The following is a 17,853-nucleotide window of genomic DNA, read 5'->3' as shown; positions in this document are numbered from 1 at the left end:
TTCAGTCTGTTAACTCAATAGAATGAAATTCACATATCTTAGGAAAATTCATTTTCGCTTCCAATCTACTCTTGGAATCTGGTTTTGTTGAATTAGATTCACTTGCATCCTCGTACAGACTGTATTCTTTTCATTTGCTTGTTAAAGGACTGCTCACTTAAGTGATAACCTTTGAAAACTGGAGCTCTTGACAATGCCGCCTGCCCGGACCATTTCCCTAATTCCAAATCCATTGTCTGCAGTCCTTCCGCAGGGATGAAAGTGAAAAAGGACCGGGTGGCTTATTCCCATCTTCACTCATTTGCGGTGAAGATTGAAACACACCTCGCTATTCAGTCCCAGCATTAATGGGGAGCGATTGTCTTCTTCTGATGGGAGATGAGTGGGGTAGATAGCTGATCTACGTCAAAGAAGCTTTGAAAGCACAGACAAGGAGCTTTCGTACGGAGCTCCTCAGCTTCAGAGATGGGTTTGGGGTCTGCATGGACACCTACACCGAAGCCCCTTTCAGACATACACTGCCACCCTGAACTTTTCTAGACATTGCCCGGATGACAAATGTCCAAATCAGCTGTATTGGACATTAAACGGACTTTATCCTGCTAGCTCTCTAGTACAAAGACCAGGTAATTTCCGACTGAGCCCCCGTGTGTGAATGGACACGTGATTCTAACCGTCTGTGTAAGGGCCTACACCGAAATCGTACGACAGATTCACAGAATGGCAAGAGAGCTGTGTATCAAATTACAAACTGGCTACTTCACCATAAACAAGACGCTGCGATTTCCGCAGCCTACTTTTTGCATCATGTCCTGCCTCCTTCATGCGCTACCCCAGCGCCACCCTCACCTAAACCAGCTGGAGTCTTTCTAATAGGTTTGAATGCGTCTGACATGGACAGTCTCCAGTTGTGTGTCGATCATGTTTAAGAGCAACTCCAGAAAATGTCCAAACCTGGTTCTCCAGATAATGTCTGGAGTTCGTGCTTCAAAATGAGTCAGTAAACAGATCTAACATCAATCATCCTCAGTCTCTACCCTAAGAACGTGACTCCATGTTAATTGGATGCAAGAATCCTTCCAGACAGTGGTGTGCAATGTATGCAGCGAGGGTGGATGTCCTATCCTGGTGCCCATTTGAGGCATGTAGCATATGCAATTAGCAGCTTCTGTTTGTCCTCTAGGAGACTGGTGCAGGGAGTTTGGCAAGACACAACAGACAGACAGCCCCATCTCTATCCTGTCTGTCTTTATCTCTCCCGCTCTCACATATTCTGTCTCCATCTGTCTACACCCCTGACCCGCAGCATGTTGCCGTGAGTTACCACGACAAGCCATTTCCCCAAGCATGACAGAGGAGAAGCCCGGTTTCCTGCTAATCCTAGATTCCCATTCTAACCCTTGCCGCCCTCTGCGCCATGCCTGTCAATCAGACAGGGTCGCCCCCTGTGTGTTGGCTTCCTCTCCAATGCAAACTCAATAAGGTAAGTAAGAGGAAGAGGACCAAACAACTGCACTACGATCCAAAACACATTCACAAAGAAATGTAATTAATTTTGAGCTTAACGGTACATTGCGTTTTGTTTATATGGCACGTGTGCATGACTAATGGTAATATAATTTTCCTTCCTTGACAACTCAAAGACAATCATACCCTCCAGTCCCAGCTACACAGCTGGAGTTTACACTTCAGGGCTGGCAGATGGCCGGCTGGCTTCCACTGACATCTCACTGGGTCAGCTTAACCGCTATTTGCTCTGGGAGTGCGGCTGGTACATGAAGGTGTGGGAAGATCCCAAGGAGTAGACGCTGTGCCTTCCCTGCCTCCATCTTTGCCCGCAACTGCTTTCAAAGGGGTGAGTAACGCACACAGCCGGTCCTGTGACTTCACCACCTAGGCCTTTCTTCCCTCCTGTGGCTCGGTAGCTGAATTATTAAGCGCTCAACTGAAAATTAAGGTGGTGGGGGGGTGATGCTGAGGCAGCCTACGGGAGGCTGCGGACACGTGCAAGCCTCTCTGCCTCTCGCTCTCTTTCCTTGTCACACACTGAGCTCCCAGACTCTGTCTGAACTCACTCGGAGTGCACAGTAGCTTCTGGGACATACTAAGATTGTGAAAATTGTAATAACATAATAAAGGCTACTTTTGCCTTTAGCACAGTATCTTCGGTCATGGCTACATCTCGCAGGTTAGCAGGTAACCCTTACAGAGCTGATGGGGGAAAACCCCAAAGTGCAGATGGGGGGAGAGGCTTTCGTGGATCTGAAATGGGAGACTGGGGTGCGTGGATATCTTGGGGGCCCAGCTGAAGTCAGCTGATGACCCCACTCATTCAATAAATCCATCCCGATCTGCCTTTTTGTCTCAGCTATAGTAAACATGCCAAAACCTTGCATGCAGTTGCCTTCTTGCATATTTTCCCTGTGCTGACACCAAATCGGCTGCCTTGTTTTTGTTCCTCCCTGCTGCTCCTGTCACACGCACACACTCCCGTCCCCAAACAAGGTGCCCATTTCTTCCTCCCATTCGCCTGTCACATGCTCCTGTTCACTGGCCCATCCCATACCGAGTATTACAGCAGACAAGAGCCACAGCCGCTTCTGCTTACGGATCCACATTCAGATTCAGTGTCGATAAACCCCGTAAGCTCCATCCACCTGGGACTCAGAAGGGAATCTCAGACAACTAATATATCTCGGGAGTAGCCAAGGATGAAGGTGTCTTCAATCAATCGATCAGCTTTAGGTACCTCATCACCTCACTACAGCAGTGATGGCAAAGAGTAACCTTTGTACCTTAATAAGACAATAGGTACAGCAAAATGAAAGAATGGGGAAGTGGAAGTGAAAGAAACTTAAACCCACAGTTCACGTTGACTGAAAACCACTGCATTGCAGGTCTTCTGAAGGCCCTGGGGATTGTGGGTAATCTGCAGCATCGCAGAAACTTTCACAAATCCTTTAACTCCGGTTGTGGTGCGGCAGCCAGTTTTCCGAACACACTCACACAATCATGAAATCAAAGGGTGTTTCCCGCAAAATCTGTTGCGACACCCCCTATGAGGATCCCGAGGTCAAGGAAGGTCACAGACTGAGAAAAGAGGATATTTCTGCCCTCTTCTGTCCAAACAGGTCACAGCAGGACCTGGCTTGTCCCAAGCTGGACCTGGCACAGCACAGTTCTCCACATATCTAATCTGACCAGCCAGGCAGCAACAAGATTAATGGGCCAATTATGGACTGTCCTCCAGCCGGTTAAAAGTACAGCGACAAAATAATCACAAGCCCGACAAAAAGTCAGGCATGGGTAGCTATGCTCCCCCCCCCCCCCAAAAGTGACCTGATTAAGATGAGTAAAGATGAGTAGAACAGATGTTACGGTTTATGAATGGCCAACACAATAAACCGAGAACATTCTTCTCTAACAAGTCCAGTGTGATGCCTGTCAACTGACGAGGGTTTGGACGGGAAGGACAATCTGGGGCTAATTAAGTGAAGAAGCAGGAAGACAATGCGGTGTGTAAGTTGGAGCCTTAACAAAAATTAAATTCGCCATGAAAAACGTGAATGCGAAAGGATAAAGTGAAACATTTGGACAAGATAATGCTGCGGTAAATGCGTTTAATGTATCTCACGCTCATCGAGCCTAAATGCAGACATAATCCTTCAGATATCACTTTTTAAACGCTTATAATTTTCAACACACTCTGTATTCCTTCTTCCATCAGAGACATTAAGAGGACATTTAAAGAGCATGATTTTGAACATGTGATTCTTATCTGTCTGTCTCTGTCTGTCTGTCTGTCTGTGCACACCCACACACATATAGACACGTGTCTATTTATCTGTTTGTCTGATCAAGCTGAGTATATGTTTCACCAAAGGATGAGAGCATAAAAAACACCGGTTCTGGTCTGCAGGGTGCCCCCCCCCCCCCCCCCACCACCACCACCACCACCACATGATGACACTTCTGCAGTTTCTTAAAGGAAAAATCAAGGGGATTTTAATCGCTAGGCAAGAGTTCAAGAAAGTCCTTGTCCTTAAAATGCAGTGCGGATCTAAGGTGACCAGGTGTGCACGTTTGAATTCGGAGCAACTGCTGCTGAAAACGACCGTACAAACACACACACACGAACACACGTCACCACTCAAGGGCTGTTTTCCTCTAAAGAGTGCGTAGCGCCGCCAAAGAGAAGCCTTTGAAATGTATTAAAAGAGCCTTGATTTCCCAACAGAGCCTCAAAAGGACCCAAAGAAAAGGGGAAATGTCTTTACCAGCCTTGATGATAACCTTTTTTCCAGTGCAAGCGAATGTTAGCGCTAACGTGTCATTACTTCGTAGTTACTTCAACAAGACAGAAAGTGCCGTTTAATAAAAATTCAGCAAGGAGATTTACCCCTTCAATGTTCTCAAATTTCCATTCTTTTCAAGCACCATCAGACCAAACTTCAAGCCTCGACCGCCCGGCGTCATTCACACACTGAAAGCCCCGCACTGGCAGCTGCATGAGGTGATATATTAACAGCAGGCATAGAACGGTGTCCAAGCAAAAGCACGCAGCAGCACCACATGTGGCAAGCGTTGCGTATTACAAGGTGGGAGCACCGTGCAAGCCGCGCGGCGACTGCAAGAAAACCTCGCCAGACTGTTTATTTGTCAGAGATGCGTTACTTTTGCTGCAACCGATGTCAAAAACTGGCACCACCGATAGTCTGTTTTTTATCATCTCTCCCGTAAAACCACATGCCTCGTGTCCAGTGACCCAGAGCGAACACCCAAAACCTAAACGAAAGCGGAAAGCGCTGAGATCCGTGTTCGCGTTCCGCACTTTCCTTTTCGTTTCCTTTTCCCCCTGGATCTCGCTGTTTTTCCGAGAAGCAGAAAGGCAGTCCTGACGAGACTTCGCTTTTGTTTGATGGAGTTGCTCTGTGAAATCAGACATGAAACAGGCCTTTTGCGCGGCCACTTTCATGACCTACCGCCATAACCCTCCCCCAAATTACATTACTTATACATTCCACAAGGAGGGCGCTACTTGCTGAAATCATGTGAGTGACATAAAATAATTGACAGCTGTCAAAATAAACACATTATCCACTATATATATCCCAGGGAAGAAAATTAACTGACTAACCTTGGTATTGTCTAGCATCATCTAGTGTGACTCATTTAAAAGTCTCTCTAAAATGTGGGGACATACATATTTATAGTCCTTTGAGTAAGTAGGTTGTGGTGTTTTCAAACATGACTTTTTGGCATGGAAGCCAGCTCTCCTGGGCTGGTGTCATCTACACAGCAGATTAAATCACATGAAATGATTTCTGAAAGTCAGATAAAACAAAAAATGCAAAAGTAGTATGAATGCAAGCCTGTCAAAACCTGAAGGTCTATGGACCTGGTCTTTTGAGGTGCGACCGTTCAAGCGGGTTTTAACAGCCTAAACATTGAAAAGTCAAAACTGCAGGATCAGGGCCCTCGAGTGTTGGATTTTGAGTGTAGATCTTCTATAGAAAATGAGCTGCATGGTTACACTGTAGCATAGGGGACCCAGTCCAATCTGGCCCAGGGAACCTCAAGGGTGGAAGGTTCCATTACATTGGCTTTGCTTGAGAAGAGGAGGGGGGCATGATATTGGCTGAAGCCCGAGTAATTTGTTCAGCTCAGCAGCCAAGGGAGTGTCATTAGATGAGTCTCCCAGGCCTGGACTGAACCACACGAAGCTGGAGGAAAGTTACAATCATCCCTGTTTTTATCTCTCCTATCTAGCCTAGCCCTGTCACAGAATCATCCAAAGAGAGACAGCAGAAGGAGAGAAAAAACAAGTGAGGAGAGGAGTGATGGAGACAGAAAGGGAGTGAGGTGACAGGTGTCCCAGCACCACTGGACTCCATGCTGGTGTGGTAATGGTTTGTTGCGAACATGACCCACATAGACACCAGGCCGTGGTTCTCCTGAGGTGGTCAGATGTGAGCAGTAGGTTGCCTCACAAACAGTGCTGTATAATAATACATTGGGGTGGGATGGGAGAATGTTGCAAGAGACATACAAGAGGCAAAGGGGCTGTGTAAGGACTGCTCAGCTCCATTTCATCATCATATAATCCCGCTGTCATTACTAATGGGTCATTTCCTACCCTTCTCAGGATTCCACTCCACTGCAGGAGAAGGAAAGATAGCAGGCAGTACTTCATTGTGTGGAACAAGTGAAAAGAACAGCGGATAACACCTTCTACAGGGATGGTGCCAGCCAGGGTCTAGCACCTCTTACTCAGCATAGCGATGGGAGGACATCTCGAGCTTCTGAATACTTCCCGAGAACCTTGACACCTGAGTGGTCGGGCCGACGCAGAGGCCATCAGCGGACCAATTTGCAGAGGCAAGGAGTGTGTGGGCCACAGTAACGAGCATGGGGGCCCCCATCTGGCTACACTGCCATGGCGGCCAAGGGGTAACAGACGGCATGTAGGACAAACAGTGTCTGGTGTTTAGAGGCAGCAGTGGAACACGGACACACACAGGTAAACAGATTTGTACCCAAATCATTTATCAGATAAAGCCACAAACTTACGCAAAGCATATCAATCCTAATTCCCTCCAGTGCCCTTGATGGGATCAGTGATGGGTTTTTCTATACAAAGGGCTGGAGCCGCCCACCCTGACAGGTGAGCCTGGGTTACAGGCTCCAAGGGAGGACGTCCATCCCAATCTCCAACCTGGAGTTTTAATGAGGAATAGCTGAATCTGGCAACAGTCTGTAAGCAAGGCACACTCTACGTGATCACGAAACCAATCTCATTTCAGCAGGACTCTCTCCCCTGCCCCCTCTGCTACACTGCCACCCTCCATCAAAGCCACTGACAGGAAGCAGCTTTTCTGCTCTTGACAGATCCTCGTTTTCTCAGCAGTGTTTCCTCTTTTACTCAGTTTTTTTCCGAGTGTCCTTTTCTCAGACATATCGACTCTAAGTGCTCGTTCTTTAGAACACAGGTGCTGTGTTTTCCTTTGTGGGAGTGACGGAGCTCGCGCTTGTGCTGTGTTACTTCTACAGTCCGTTCCATATTTCCGTGCCTGCTCCATCCCGCCAGACCTCAACCGCAGCCACACAGCAGAGGCGGCCTTGGAATCACGCCTGACAGCCAGTCACAGAAACGCCAGCTCCAGTCCAGAATGAGCTTGACAAATGACATACTTCTGTTTTCTTTCCAAGAAAACGAGATCTCATAGGGCTGTTTGGTCTACATGTCACCGTGGGAATGCTGAGCAGTAAAGCTTAATGCTTCGCCAAGTTATGATTCAGACATTCAGGTATACCTTAACGGGCCATTTAACAAACCCACACATGTTTGTCTGAAGAACGCCATGAGTTGAATTGCTCTGCTTAGTCACCATTTGCATGCCAAACCTACAAACAAGCACCACAGCAACCCTTCGCAAATGGTGGCCAAAAGCACTCTGGATTTCCTTATTTACCTCCCTTTTTTGCATGTGGTTACAGAGCTGGACCCTCGAGACATGATTAATGTAGAAGCACATCACTGGACTTGTGTAGGAACCGCTCGGCCATGGCATCGATGCTGTGCTTGTACCCTGACTTTCGCCGGAAAGCTGCAGCGAATTGGAAAATCAGAGACAATAATTATGAGCAGCAGAGGTGCCAGCTGGAGACTGGGCCATGCTAATGAGATCCATTAGCACCTATCGCATAAAAAGGAGAGATAAAATGCCTGTATTACGGCAATTGCTGTTTTCCAGTGGAAACCAGGCACAGAGCATCCCTCTTTTCCCCCTGACAACAAAGGATGCTGGCCCTGTTTACCAAGAACTGCTCGATGGAGCTTAAAAGCTGAGGATTTATCTCCGCCATGGACCCACCTCTCCTTCAAGAGCCTCAAGAGTTCCATCGCACTGTCGTTCAGAAGACTTGCGACATTCCACCAATGAAATGCTAGATTCAGTTTACCCTGGAAGCCAACTGCCGCAGTACAACACAAGATACCATCCATCGCAACCAGGCCACGGTTCACCACTGGTCCCCAACTGCTTATTTAATTTTATTTTTTTTTGAAGAGTCCTTGTTCTGCTTGGCATGCAACACAGGCAACGAGAGCTAAGCATTTGCTGAAAAAGCAAGAATGATTTACGGTCCTTTTCTTCTGAGAGTGGAGACCCTCCTGGGCAAGTCATTAAATGTTTTTGGCAGAGACAGGAGGAATCTCTTCACACTCAATCCAAATAGCAGGAAAAGAAACTCTCAATGGGCTGGTGTTGGCCTTTTAGTGAAGACATTTTAACCCCCCCCCGACACACACACCCACCCCGCAAAAGCACATTTTTATTATTCACCTCAGTACCACCCCATCTCCAACCTACCCTACCAGAAGGGTCGGAATAACCAGGTGGGGGTGGAGAGTTTTGCAGTCCTGAAGCCTCACAGCCTGTTAATTGTGATCATGGGGATGGGGGCATGACAGGAGGTGGTGGGAAGCAACTTTTCCTCCATTGTTAACGCTCCAAAAAGAAAGGGTGTCATCATTTTCCTCTATTCCCATTGTCTGTTGAGCATGCAAGTAAGACTCAGCAGAGATCCACAAAGCAACGTTATTCCACCCAGCCACTATTCACACGGTGCACATGTGCAATCTCAATTATGGCTATTTTTCTCTTTCCCCTGCCCTGATCTTACTCCTTAAGATAAATGTCTGATCTGAGGCTCATTCCGCTATATACGAGGGCAGGACCTCGATCAGTTTCCCGTCACATAATCAGTGGATGAATTTTGATTTTGGCTTTGCCGCTGCCGCACTTCAGTAAAAAGTTCATTCTGGCTGCCGTTCTAAGCAACCAAGGGCGATAAAGACGTCTTTCTTAAACGATCTGGATCCAGGTTCAAAGAGACAGCTCTGTCTCCTACATTTTAGGTCTGAAGGCCACTGGGACCCATCAGCCTCACCACGAGGCTCGTGGCAGCGGCTACTGCAGCGCTGTTTGTAGCTTCATTGTGAAGGCAAAGCAAGTGAGCAAAGATTAAATTCCTCGGGGTGAGGGGTGGCGATTATTACTGAAAGTAATATTTATCAGAGGAAGCGGTACACATGGGCATAATTGACCGCTAGGCTTCATAACACTCGGCAGTGTTGTGTGAAAGGGGAACTAGGCTGTGACACGCGGCTGGTATTTAGCAGCACGGCTGGGGGCACCAGGATAACACTTGCTTATTTCCATCAAATGTCAAGCACAGGCAAGCAGAAAAGCACACCTGCACCCCCCCCCCCCTCCAATGACATAGCATCACCCATGCACACCCCAGCGAGCAAAAATGGTTTGGCTCAGGCTAGTCTTTTAGCGGAAAAAAACAAAAAACAGCATCCCCCACTGTCTAAAAGCTCACTGATCGGTTTAACTATGGAAAAAAGCTAACAGATATTCCCGGCAAAGCCCAGGGGATATAATACTGATGCTCGGTCTGGTGTTGCACCCAAACTGACATTAAGCCTTTTCGCACAGAGTCAGTGCAGGGCTGCTCTAATTCACTTTCAGGCAGGGGGAGCAGCTCATTTGGGCGATGGTGCTAATCCAGCTTGAGAGTGTCATACAGCGCGTTTCGGCAGCGTGGCGAAGTGTTAAAATAAGCGGCGTGTTCGACACTGGGGTCAGGGGGAGTACTCACGTCGGCAGGCGCCCTCCTCCTCCTCGAAGCCCGGCTTGCATACGCAGCGGCCGATGGGCACCAGCCAGCCCCCATCGGCGCCGCAATACATGCGGGGCGCCTCCAGCTCCTCGGCGTCGACCACGCAGGAGCCGCGCACCTCCACCAGTGCCGAGTCGCCACCTGTCACCGTGTCGGGGAACTGTGCCAGGTTACGGACGGCCAGTGGACAGCGTTTGTAGAAGACGCGCACGGAGACCAGGGCGATGCAGGCACCCACATCCTGGAAGGCCAGGTAGAAGCCCTTCTTGCTCAGGTTGCTGATGTCCCGCACCTCCGTGTTCAGCTTCATCACCCGATCACCCACATCCACCTGCGTGAAGCTCTCGTCGGCGGCAATGGTGTCGATCTTGATGAATTGGCTCTCGCGCACATGCCTCAGGTTGGCGCTGTTAGACTCATAGTAGTACATGTTAAAGGTCTCCTTGCAGGTGCCTGGCACGCCCGGCAGGCTGTTGCAGTCGCGCAGCGTGAACTTGATCTCCACGTAGACGCGGCGGGCGCCCTCGCGGGCGATGTGCCCCGTCCGTAGCCAGTTGTTCTGGCTGGCCTCCATCACATTGCACACCTGGTAGGTACGCATGGGCGTGTTCCTCTCGTCCATCACACTGATCTCCTCCCACTGTGGAGACAGGGATGGCTGTTAGGGACCCAGGGGCCACCACACAGATGCCATAGCAGCCAGCTTGAGTGTCAGCTGACACGGGTGCGTGTCTTTGTGCGCATGGTGTGACGGACGCGCTCGATTTCAATGTCGCTTATCAGTGACATGCTCAGGCCTCATGCCATTAGAGCTACGGATGAAGGCCCTAAAAGCTGGCTGCCCATTCTAAGCCGTCTCTACTGCATTCAGCAGAAATGCTCTCATGAGTGAAAACCATATCCTCCTCCTAGCTAAATAATTACCCAGATGTGCCGGTGAAACTGCGAGTATGAGCATGTGATTCTCCGGAACAAAAAGAACACGCATCGGCAAAATGAAAAGGAGCGATTTTATCGGAAAAGAACCCAGAACTGAAATAGGGAACGATGCTCAAACCACCTACAGCTTACATTAGCTTATTTGAGGCTTCTTCTCTGCAGCACGCGAGCCTGTTCGTACGTGAGGAAACGAGTGCGGATGAAACACGTGTTGGCCCTCCCGCTCTGCAGTCAACATCTGGGGGCCCCGTGATCATCGCTGCATGCTGTTACCCCCCGGACGAGATGCTAATTCGCCTTGACTGCTGTATAATGGATGTGATGCAAGAAAGGTTGGGGGTGCAGGGAGGGGGTGCAGTGCTTCTGCTGCAAGCTTTGACAAAAATGTTTCTTGACGTACAAATAACCTTGCACAACTTCCATGCATTATGCATCATGTTTATCATGATGTCGGCCGAGGAGATTCCAGGGCTCCAAGTTCTGTTTATTTAGCAGGCAAATCGCTGCTGAGCTGTAAGACTAATTTAGACACCGTTCTCATTCCTGGGATGTTTTAATTTCGTTATAAATGCTTCCTGTCCTGCGATGGATCACTTTGGCCTGGTAGCCATTAGAATGGTGTTTCATTTAAGACCAGATGTTAAGCAGTTGGGATGTTCCTTCTATTCTGGGAAAACGGCTACGCAAAACACCGGTTGTGGGAAGATTTGTTTTCTTTTTTTGAACTGGCAGGCAGGTGAGTAAGTGACCTTTGCACAGTTGCTTCACTTTGAGCTGTAGCAGATCAGACTAATGTATGCCGAGGCCAAAGGTTGCCGCTTGTTGTGGCCAGTTGGTGAGAACTTTCCTTATGGAGATAAAATGACGCTGCTTGGACAGAAGGGAAAGCTTAGTCCCTCACCAGCCCACGCTTGGGGTTTGATCTTTAATTAGGGACTCGGCCAGGGGTCTGTCAAATGCTTCTGCCATGGAACTCAGCTTGGAGCGGTAATTGAATTTCAGACAGCGCGATTGCTTTGAAGCCCGAGTAAATATGATGGTTCGGGGACTCGGTGAAACTCTTCACTGGCTCATTCTCATTTCGCTGGCCAGTCATTCAGCAGTTTGAGGTACTTAAGCATAATTGGCTTTAAAACCCCAGAGAACGTCTGCTTTACCCTTGCAACTGAAGGGTAAATGGTTTACCTGACTTTTCATTGACCGTGCCGTCCAGCCCCTAGATGAATGCTGTTGATCATCTCAGAATCCAAGGCAAACACTTAACATCTGGTTGCGTAGAAAGCCTGTCGTGCTTGATATGGCCTGTGGGACCACCGGCCTGTGGAGAAGCGTATTCACAGGAACGGCCATCTCCCCTTCCCACCCAACCCCAGACAACTCACGCTCTGAGGTCAGATGTCAAGGATCAACAACATAATCTCCTTGAATTAAATACAGACATTCGGGCTGTGCAGAAAATGGTTAATGGGGAGCGGGGGATGGAGGTACTAGATTCCTGTTTCATTTTTTTCCACTGCACCATTTGTTTATGTCAAGACCTGTGTGTCACCCCAAGGTCAGTATACATAGCCTCCTTATCTCTTGTCTCTTTAACATTGGACTTTGCAGGTTCCCAGTAGGCGCGAACGCTGTGCCCCTTGCCCCAGTTTGTAGCTCTTACTGGGCACCCCTTGATCTTCCTTCCCAATCTTGGCCCTTCGGCCCTCCAGCACCCATCTGCCTTACATCCTTCTTCAGGGACTGAGGATCGGGACAGCTCCACAAAACTCCTCTTTTTCCTGTGACGTGGTAGGTTCATACCATACGAAGAACCATCTACTGCCACAGCTATTAAATGATCTGTAACCTCAGCTTGTCTCCGGATTTAGCCGCTAAGAGGTGGTGCCCTGCCTCCCCGCTCCCCTTGTTGTACACGGCATAACGTGGAGCCATCTGATACCGGTCCCGACAGCTCAGCTGAATCATTTAATAGGCCGCTCTAAAAACCCAAAGATTGATTTTCTTTAAAGCTCAGTATGAGTTTTGCTAACTTGATTATTTTTCGGTCACAGTGGCTGAGTCATAAAGAAGATGAAGTAACCACTCCCTCTTTAAGACACGTCGGCCCCCAGCTGCCGGAGCTGGTGGGACCTCATTAGGAGACTCGGCCACTCTCTGCCGGCCCGATAAGAAACAGGAAGTACCGTTGGGTTATCTCAGTATACATTTGAGGGAGATGTGGTTCGGCGTGCGTACAAGACATAGCTTTGCCCGTCCCACATCGGACTCTGATTTGACTGGGAGGAGGTGAGGGAAGCCCGGAGGGGCTCTACCTTGCACATAAACAGGAAGTGTGGCTTTCAACAGGCACTGCCAAGGCAAGGCTACCGATGGCAAGTCTGGCCGTGAAGACAGCGGACATGTGACTCACTGCTGCTGCACACGGACTGGTGATGCAGTGAACCTGGGGTCCGCACGCAGTGACTTGAGAAAATAGCGGACCTTGGTGGGAATCTGAGGCAGGATACACAGGGGCACCTGTCCACTCAGCGGCTCTGCTTTCCACACTTGTGCCGGTGGAAAGAGGTTGCTCGTGGGTGGCGAGGCGGCAGGGTTCGACGGCGGCACTCACCCCCTCCGCCGGATAGGCCTCCCAGCCCAGATCACCAAGGGCCGACATGGAGTCCAGCAGAGTGACTGGGAAAACAGACCGGGGGGGGTGTAGAGGGAAGAAATGATTAATGAATTATTCAGAGCAGCACATAGTGTGGTAGTTCAATAAGAAGGACGTGCTGCTTGGACACAATCACAGACTTATTTTGGGGGGGAGGGGTCTAGTGCCATGGAGGCTACTATCTTCTGTACAGGTGTGGCGTTTGTAGTTCCGCAGCTCCGGAGACTGCCCCCCCCCCATCCGGATCCACACACATGCCTGTGGTGCCCCGTCAGCATGCCGATTCCGGGACCGGATGCCACTCAGCCCTACGGTGCCGCTGCCTTAGCAATAGGGCAGAGCGATTTACTCCAAACTAAAGGGCAGGAGAAGAGAAACAAATAAAAGCGAAAGCTAAGTGGCCATTTAACCCCCCCCCGCCCGTCCACCCCACCCCCATGGTTGCAATCCCCTGCCTTCCCGAAACTCTCTGAACCACGCTTTCCCCTTTCAGCTTCATTCCAAGCCAATTAGAGTCCCAGCACCGTGAGTGATTAATTTTTAATTACATCCAATCTGCAGATGTTCCTCTCTCACATGTGTTCCCAAACACTCGCCCGGCGCCGGAGCGAAGGCTGAGCGCATCCCCGTAAAACAGAGAACACTGGAAACGGAAACCAGACGCACAGGGATAAAACTCAAATGCATCAGGGGGAGATAAATGTGTGTGTGCGCATCCTGGGGAAAGGCGTAGGACGTCATAATAACGCTTTTCCAAGGTCGCTCCATATGGAATAAAGAGTAGAACTGCTGATTTAACATGGACCAGATCTAAAACACAGGCGTGGAAAAAGACGTACCTTACAAAGTCACGTTTTCTTTTCTCAACAGCGCTATGGTCAACACTAATGAGACACAAGTTTGTTTGCTGTGCGGCACACACACACACACACACACACACACGCACACACACACACACACACACACACGCGCTGCATTCTGAAGCCTCACAACCTCTCGTCTCCCTAAGGGGGCAGAGATCCCATAGGGATACGAGTCCTGGCTGCTGTAGCAACCAGGAGTAAGCTGTACCACCCCCACCCCCCCCCAACCCCGGCCTCATTCTCTCATTTCCTCTCTTGTTCCCCCCCCCCCCCCCCCCCCCCGAAATACTGCGGATTGATGAAGCCTGCTTCCAACGAGAGGTGGCCGCCAACTCGCTCTCACAAAAACGGCAAGCCGCTCTCCTCTTGTGTGATTTGAACGGGCACCTTTCAAAGGACGGCAAAGAAGACAGTTGAAGGAAACAGAGCACTGGGGGCCTTTGATGCCCGTTTTTCTAACAGGCAGGTAGCTGAACACCCTCTGAGGCCAGGACCCAACAATGAGAACAGTGTCATCTTTTTAAACAGCAGATGATCTCCGCCGCTCTGCGGGCCTAGTTGCTGCTGGGGCTAGACCTCAAAGGGAACGCGGGAGACACTGGAGGTAACCCCAACTGCATATCTGCGTGCAAAGGACAATCCACAAACCGTATTATGCCAAGGCACTAATCTGACTCCAGGGAAGGCTTCCATCCAGCGCATAAATTCTCCATTTCCATACTGACTCACATTAAAGCAAGAGTCTTGTGCCGCCTGCACTGGAGAACGAAAATGTGCAGTGAGCGAAGTGCGAGCTCCGCCGCGATGTTTACAGATCAGCGGCGCAGTGAACACTGTCCCAATCACTGCTCACGCATCACTGACGGAGGTTCATTTGGGAAGTGGGTGAACGGAGGTGGCGTCCTCCATCCAAGGCCCCCCAGGTATGTTTCTGTGGATGCCCCGGTTTGTGTTGAGGCTGCTTGTGGTTCAACCACGTCTTCCTCCCTCACTCCGGGGACTTCCTTAGACCGACACGCTGCCTGGATTTGAAATTTCATCCTGGCTTAACCCCCCTCCCACCGAGATAAAAACCCTGGACCATTAGTCACCTTGGCTGGGATCGTGTTCGATATTATCTAATAAGCATAATAGGAAACATCCACAGGGTAGGTGCAGGGAAATGCCTTCTCATCTGGGATGATAACAGCGGCAGCAGATGAAGTTTCCGCATCATATTGGATTCGGCCGGGCACATGCGCGGGTGCTGCAGTGAGGCTCAGTCACATGCGCCTCGTCCTGCCGCCTGTCCTGCGAGACACCACCCCCCACCCGCCACGAGCACGTCTGAAACATCATACATCAGCTAACTCCATTAATAAACACACGATATGGGCTTCCCAAGGGACACAGTATGGGATTTTAGAGGGCTTTGGGTTTCAAAGAAACATACACAGTTATTGATTATCATGCATTTTGGGCTTTTTTCAGTTACGGGGGAAAATAATGCGATGAAGCCAGAAGACAATGGGAATACACACTGCAAAATCATGCCATCATTTCACTTACATTCATTAAATGTGACTTTCTTGGGTGTCGGGGATAAAATAGCATTTCCAGTTACTGTAAGGAAACAGAGCTAACGTCCTTCACGATTACGCCCTACTGTTGAATGTTCTGCCAGTTTTTTAAAAGAGTACTGTGTGACTTACAGTCATAAAACCCTCATTACAAAGTCCTCAGGTGGCATGTGTCCAGATGTACACTGGCCAATCCATATCTTCTAAATTAAGCACGCAGGACCTGTAACCTTAGTTCCATCAGTCAAAAGGTAAATACAGTTAGGTGCTCATTACCGGTGCAAGAAATGAGGTTTTGAGCAAAGCTTTGATTGGCAGTGCACAGTGATCCCACCCATAGGAGATTTCTAAGCCTCATTTCACCCATTGCTGGATCTAGCCGCTTCAGCAAGCTGTTAGCCAGTGGCTCATGGTTCTGACTGAGCCAAGATGGCGGCTCCACCCACATCACTGCAGCACTCTCCAGTGAGATGGGGTACATTTCATCTGCTGTCTTCCCTGACACACGCCATTTTTGCAAAAGTGGCATTAGCTAGTCACATTCTGGATTTCTCTTTGAATGTCACAAGTGTTACTCATTTTGGTAGGTTAATCTACCAAATTAGCTCTCGTCTTCCCTGTTGAATCGAGTACTCTCTTACTAGCATACTTTTTGATGCATTGGGTGGAAAATCCAGTGAATCTCACTCAGAGAGATATACCACGCAGTGGCGGATTCAAGCACACACAGTATCCACACGACCCACTGCAATACCACTGAATCGCGCTAATAGAATTCAAGTATGAGTGCTGCTGTCAGATTTCAAACAGGACTGAAAAATCTGGGTCTCTGTTAAGCTGAAATATGCCATACGGGTGTCTCACTGAGACTGGCATTCAGTCATGAGAGAGTGAATTTTCTCAATTAGCACACAACATTGACTATATCCAGTTCTACCAGAAATGGCCTTCTGCTTATAAATCTTTTCATGTTGAAACAAAGATAATTGCTCTCTTTGCTAGAAAGCTACTATATGACATTTAACAGACATTGCAGCGTAGCGACAGCGGTTAATGTAATCGTTTAAAATAATCATTTCGAAGAGTCCACTGCAATATATTGAGAAACTGGAAGTATTAAAATCAGCTGTCAGTCGAGGTCACAGTAATAACAGACACAGACACTTAAATACACACACTGGCATGTTCTGGATGATTGGCAGTTACGCATTACAGTATACTCAGGGGACTTGCCATGGGTGCGTGTGGGGGGGGGGGCAGCCACCAAGGGTCACACGGCAGCCAACGTTGCATTAACACCAGTATAGTCGCCACCCGCAAATCACATCCCTCTACCTGAGTACCGCTCGATGTGACTCACATCCCCGACTATGCCTACGCCATTCATCGTCGGAGGCCGGCCTTGCCATTTGCTGGCAACCCACGTTGGGTCTGCCAGTTATCCAGGAATCTCATTTGATATCGGCGTCTGAGAGGCGTGGCCTATTACCAGCAAAAGGCCAGGGACAGCGCTAAGTAGGGTAATGAGTGTTTGTTCACATGACTCAAGCTGTTGCAGAGAGTCGCAGGTGTTCGTAATTGCACGGGGAATAGTCTGCGGAGGAGCGTTCTGGCTCAATGGCTGAATGTGGAATGAAAACGGGGCCCCTGACACCAGCTGCCGCCAAAAGGGTCGAGCAGAGCGCCAGAGGAGCACGGTGTCACGATCAGACCCGAGTGCCTTCACCACTCCTGTGTGGCTCTGTCTTCTGTCGCAGCACGATTGGCAGCTTGTGTCCCCTTGAAATCCTCGGGAGAGGATGCAGGAAAGACGGCCGGGAGCAGGTATTCCAAAGGGACGTCTCCCTGCACAGAGACGCACAGCATCCACCCAGGAGCTCGTCTCGCTCAGCACGGCCCATGTCTGGGGGGGGGGGGGGGCGTCATTAATATGAAGAATAGATTCCCTAAAACTCATCAGGTTGCAGTTGCTTCAGCTGGAACTTCGTACCTTAACTTGTGGCAAATATAACATTCGCAGAAAAAAAGCTGAAGATTCTCCATATTTGTGAATGATTGTCTTGTGAAAAATGGGAAGTCCTACACCTTGGCCAAAATATAGGATCTTCAGATGTACTCCAGAGTTAATGCTGCCAATGTGTTTTCAGGA

General features: G+C 49.2%; 1 protein-coding gene across 2 annotated transcripts in view; it reads right to left on the bottom strand.

Annotated features, from left to right (window-relative positions):
• Positions 1-17,853, bottom strand: part of epha4b (eph receptor A4b) — a 61,682-nt gene that overhangs the window by 37,300 nt on the left and 6,529 nt on the right. For both annotated transcript variants that reach the window (XM_048989679.1, XM_048989680.1), the window contains exons 2-3: positions 13,241-13,305; positions 9,670-10,330 (exon numbers count right to left, since the gene is read on the bottom strand). In XM_048989679.1, the coding sequence (XP_048845636.1) occupies positions 9,670-10,330; positions 13,241-13,305 (726 nt within the window). The remainder of the gene's footprint in view (positions 1-9,669; positions 10,331-13,240; positions 13,306-17,853) is intronic.

The sequence above is a fragment of the Brienomyrus brachyistius genome, chromosome 21 (genome assembly GCF_023856365.1).
Source record: "Brienomyrus brachyistius isolate T26 chromosome 21, BBRACH_0.4, whole genome shotgun sequence".
Lineage (NCBI taxonomy): Eukaryota > Metazoa > Chordata > Actinopteri > Osteoglossiformes > Mormyridae > Brienomyrus > Brienomyrus brachyistius.
The sequence above is the reverse complement of the archived record's forward strand: the minus strand, read 5'-3'. Positions and strand labels throughout refer to the sequence as shown.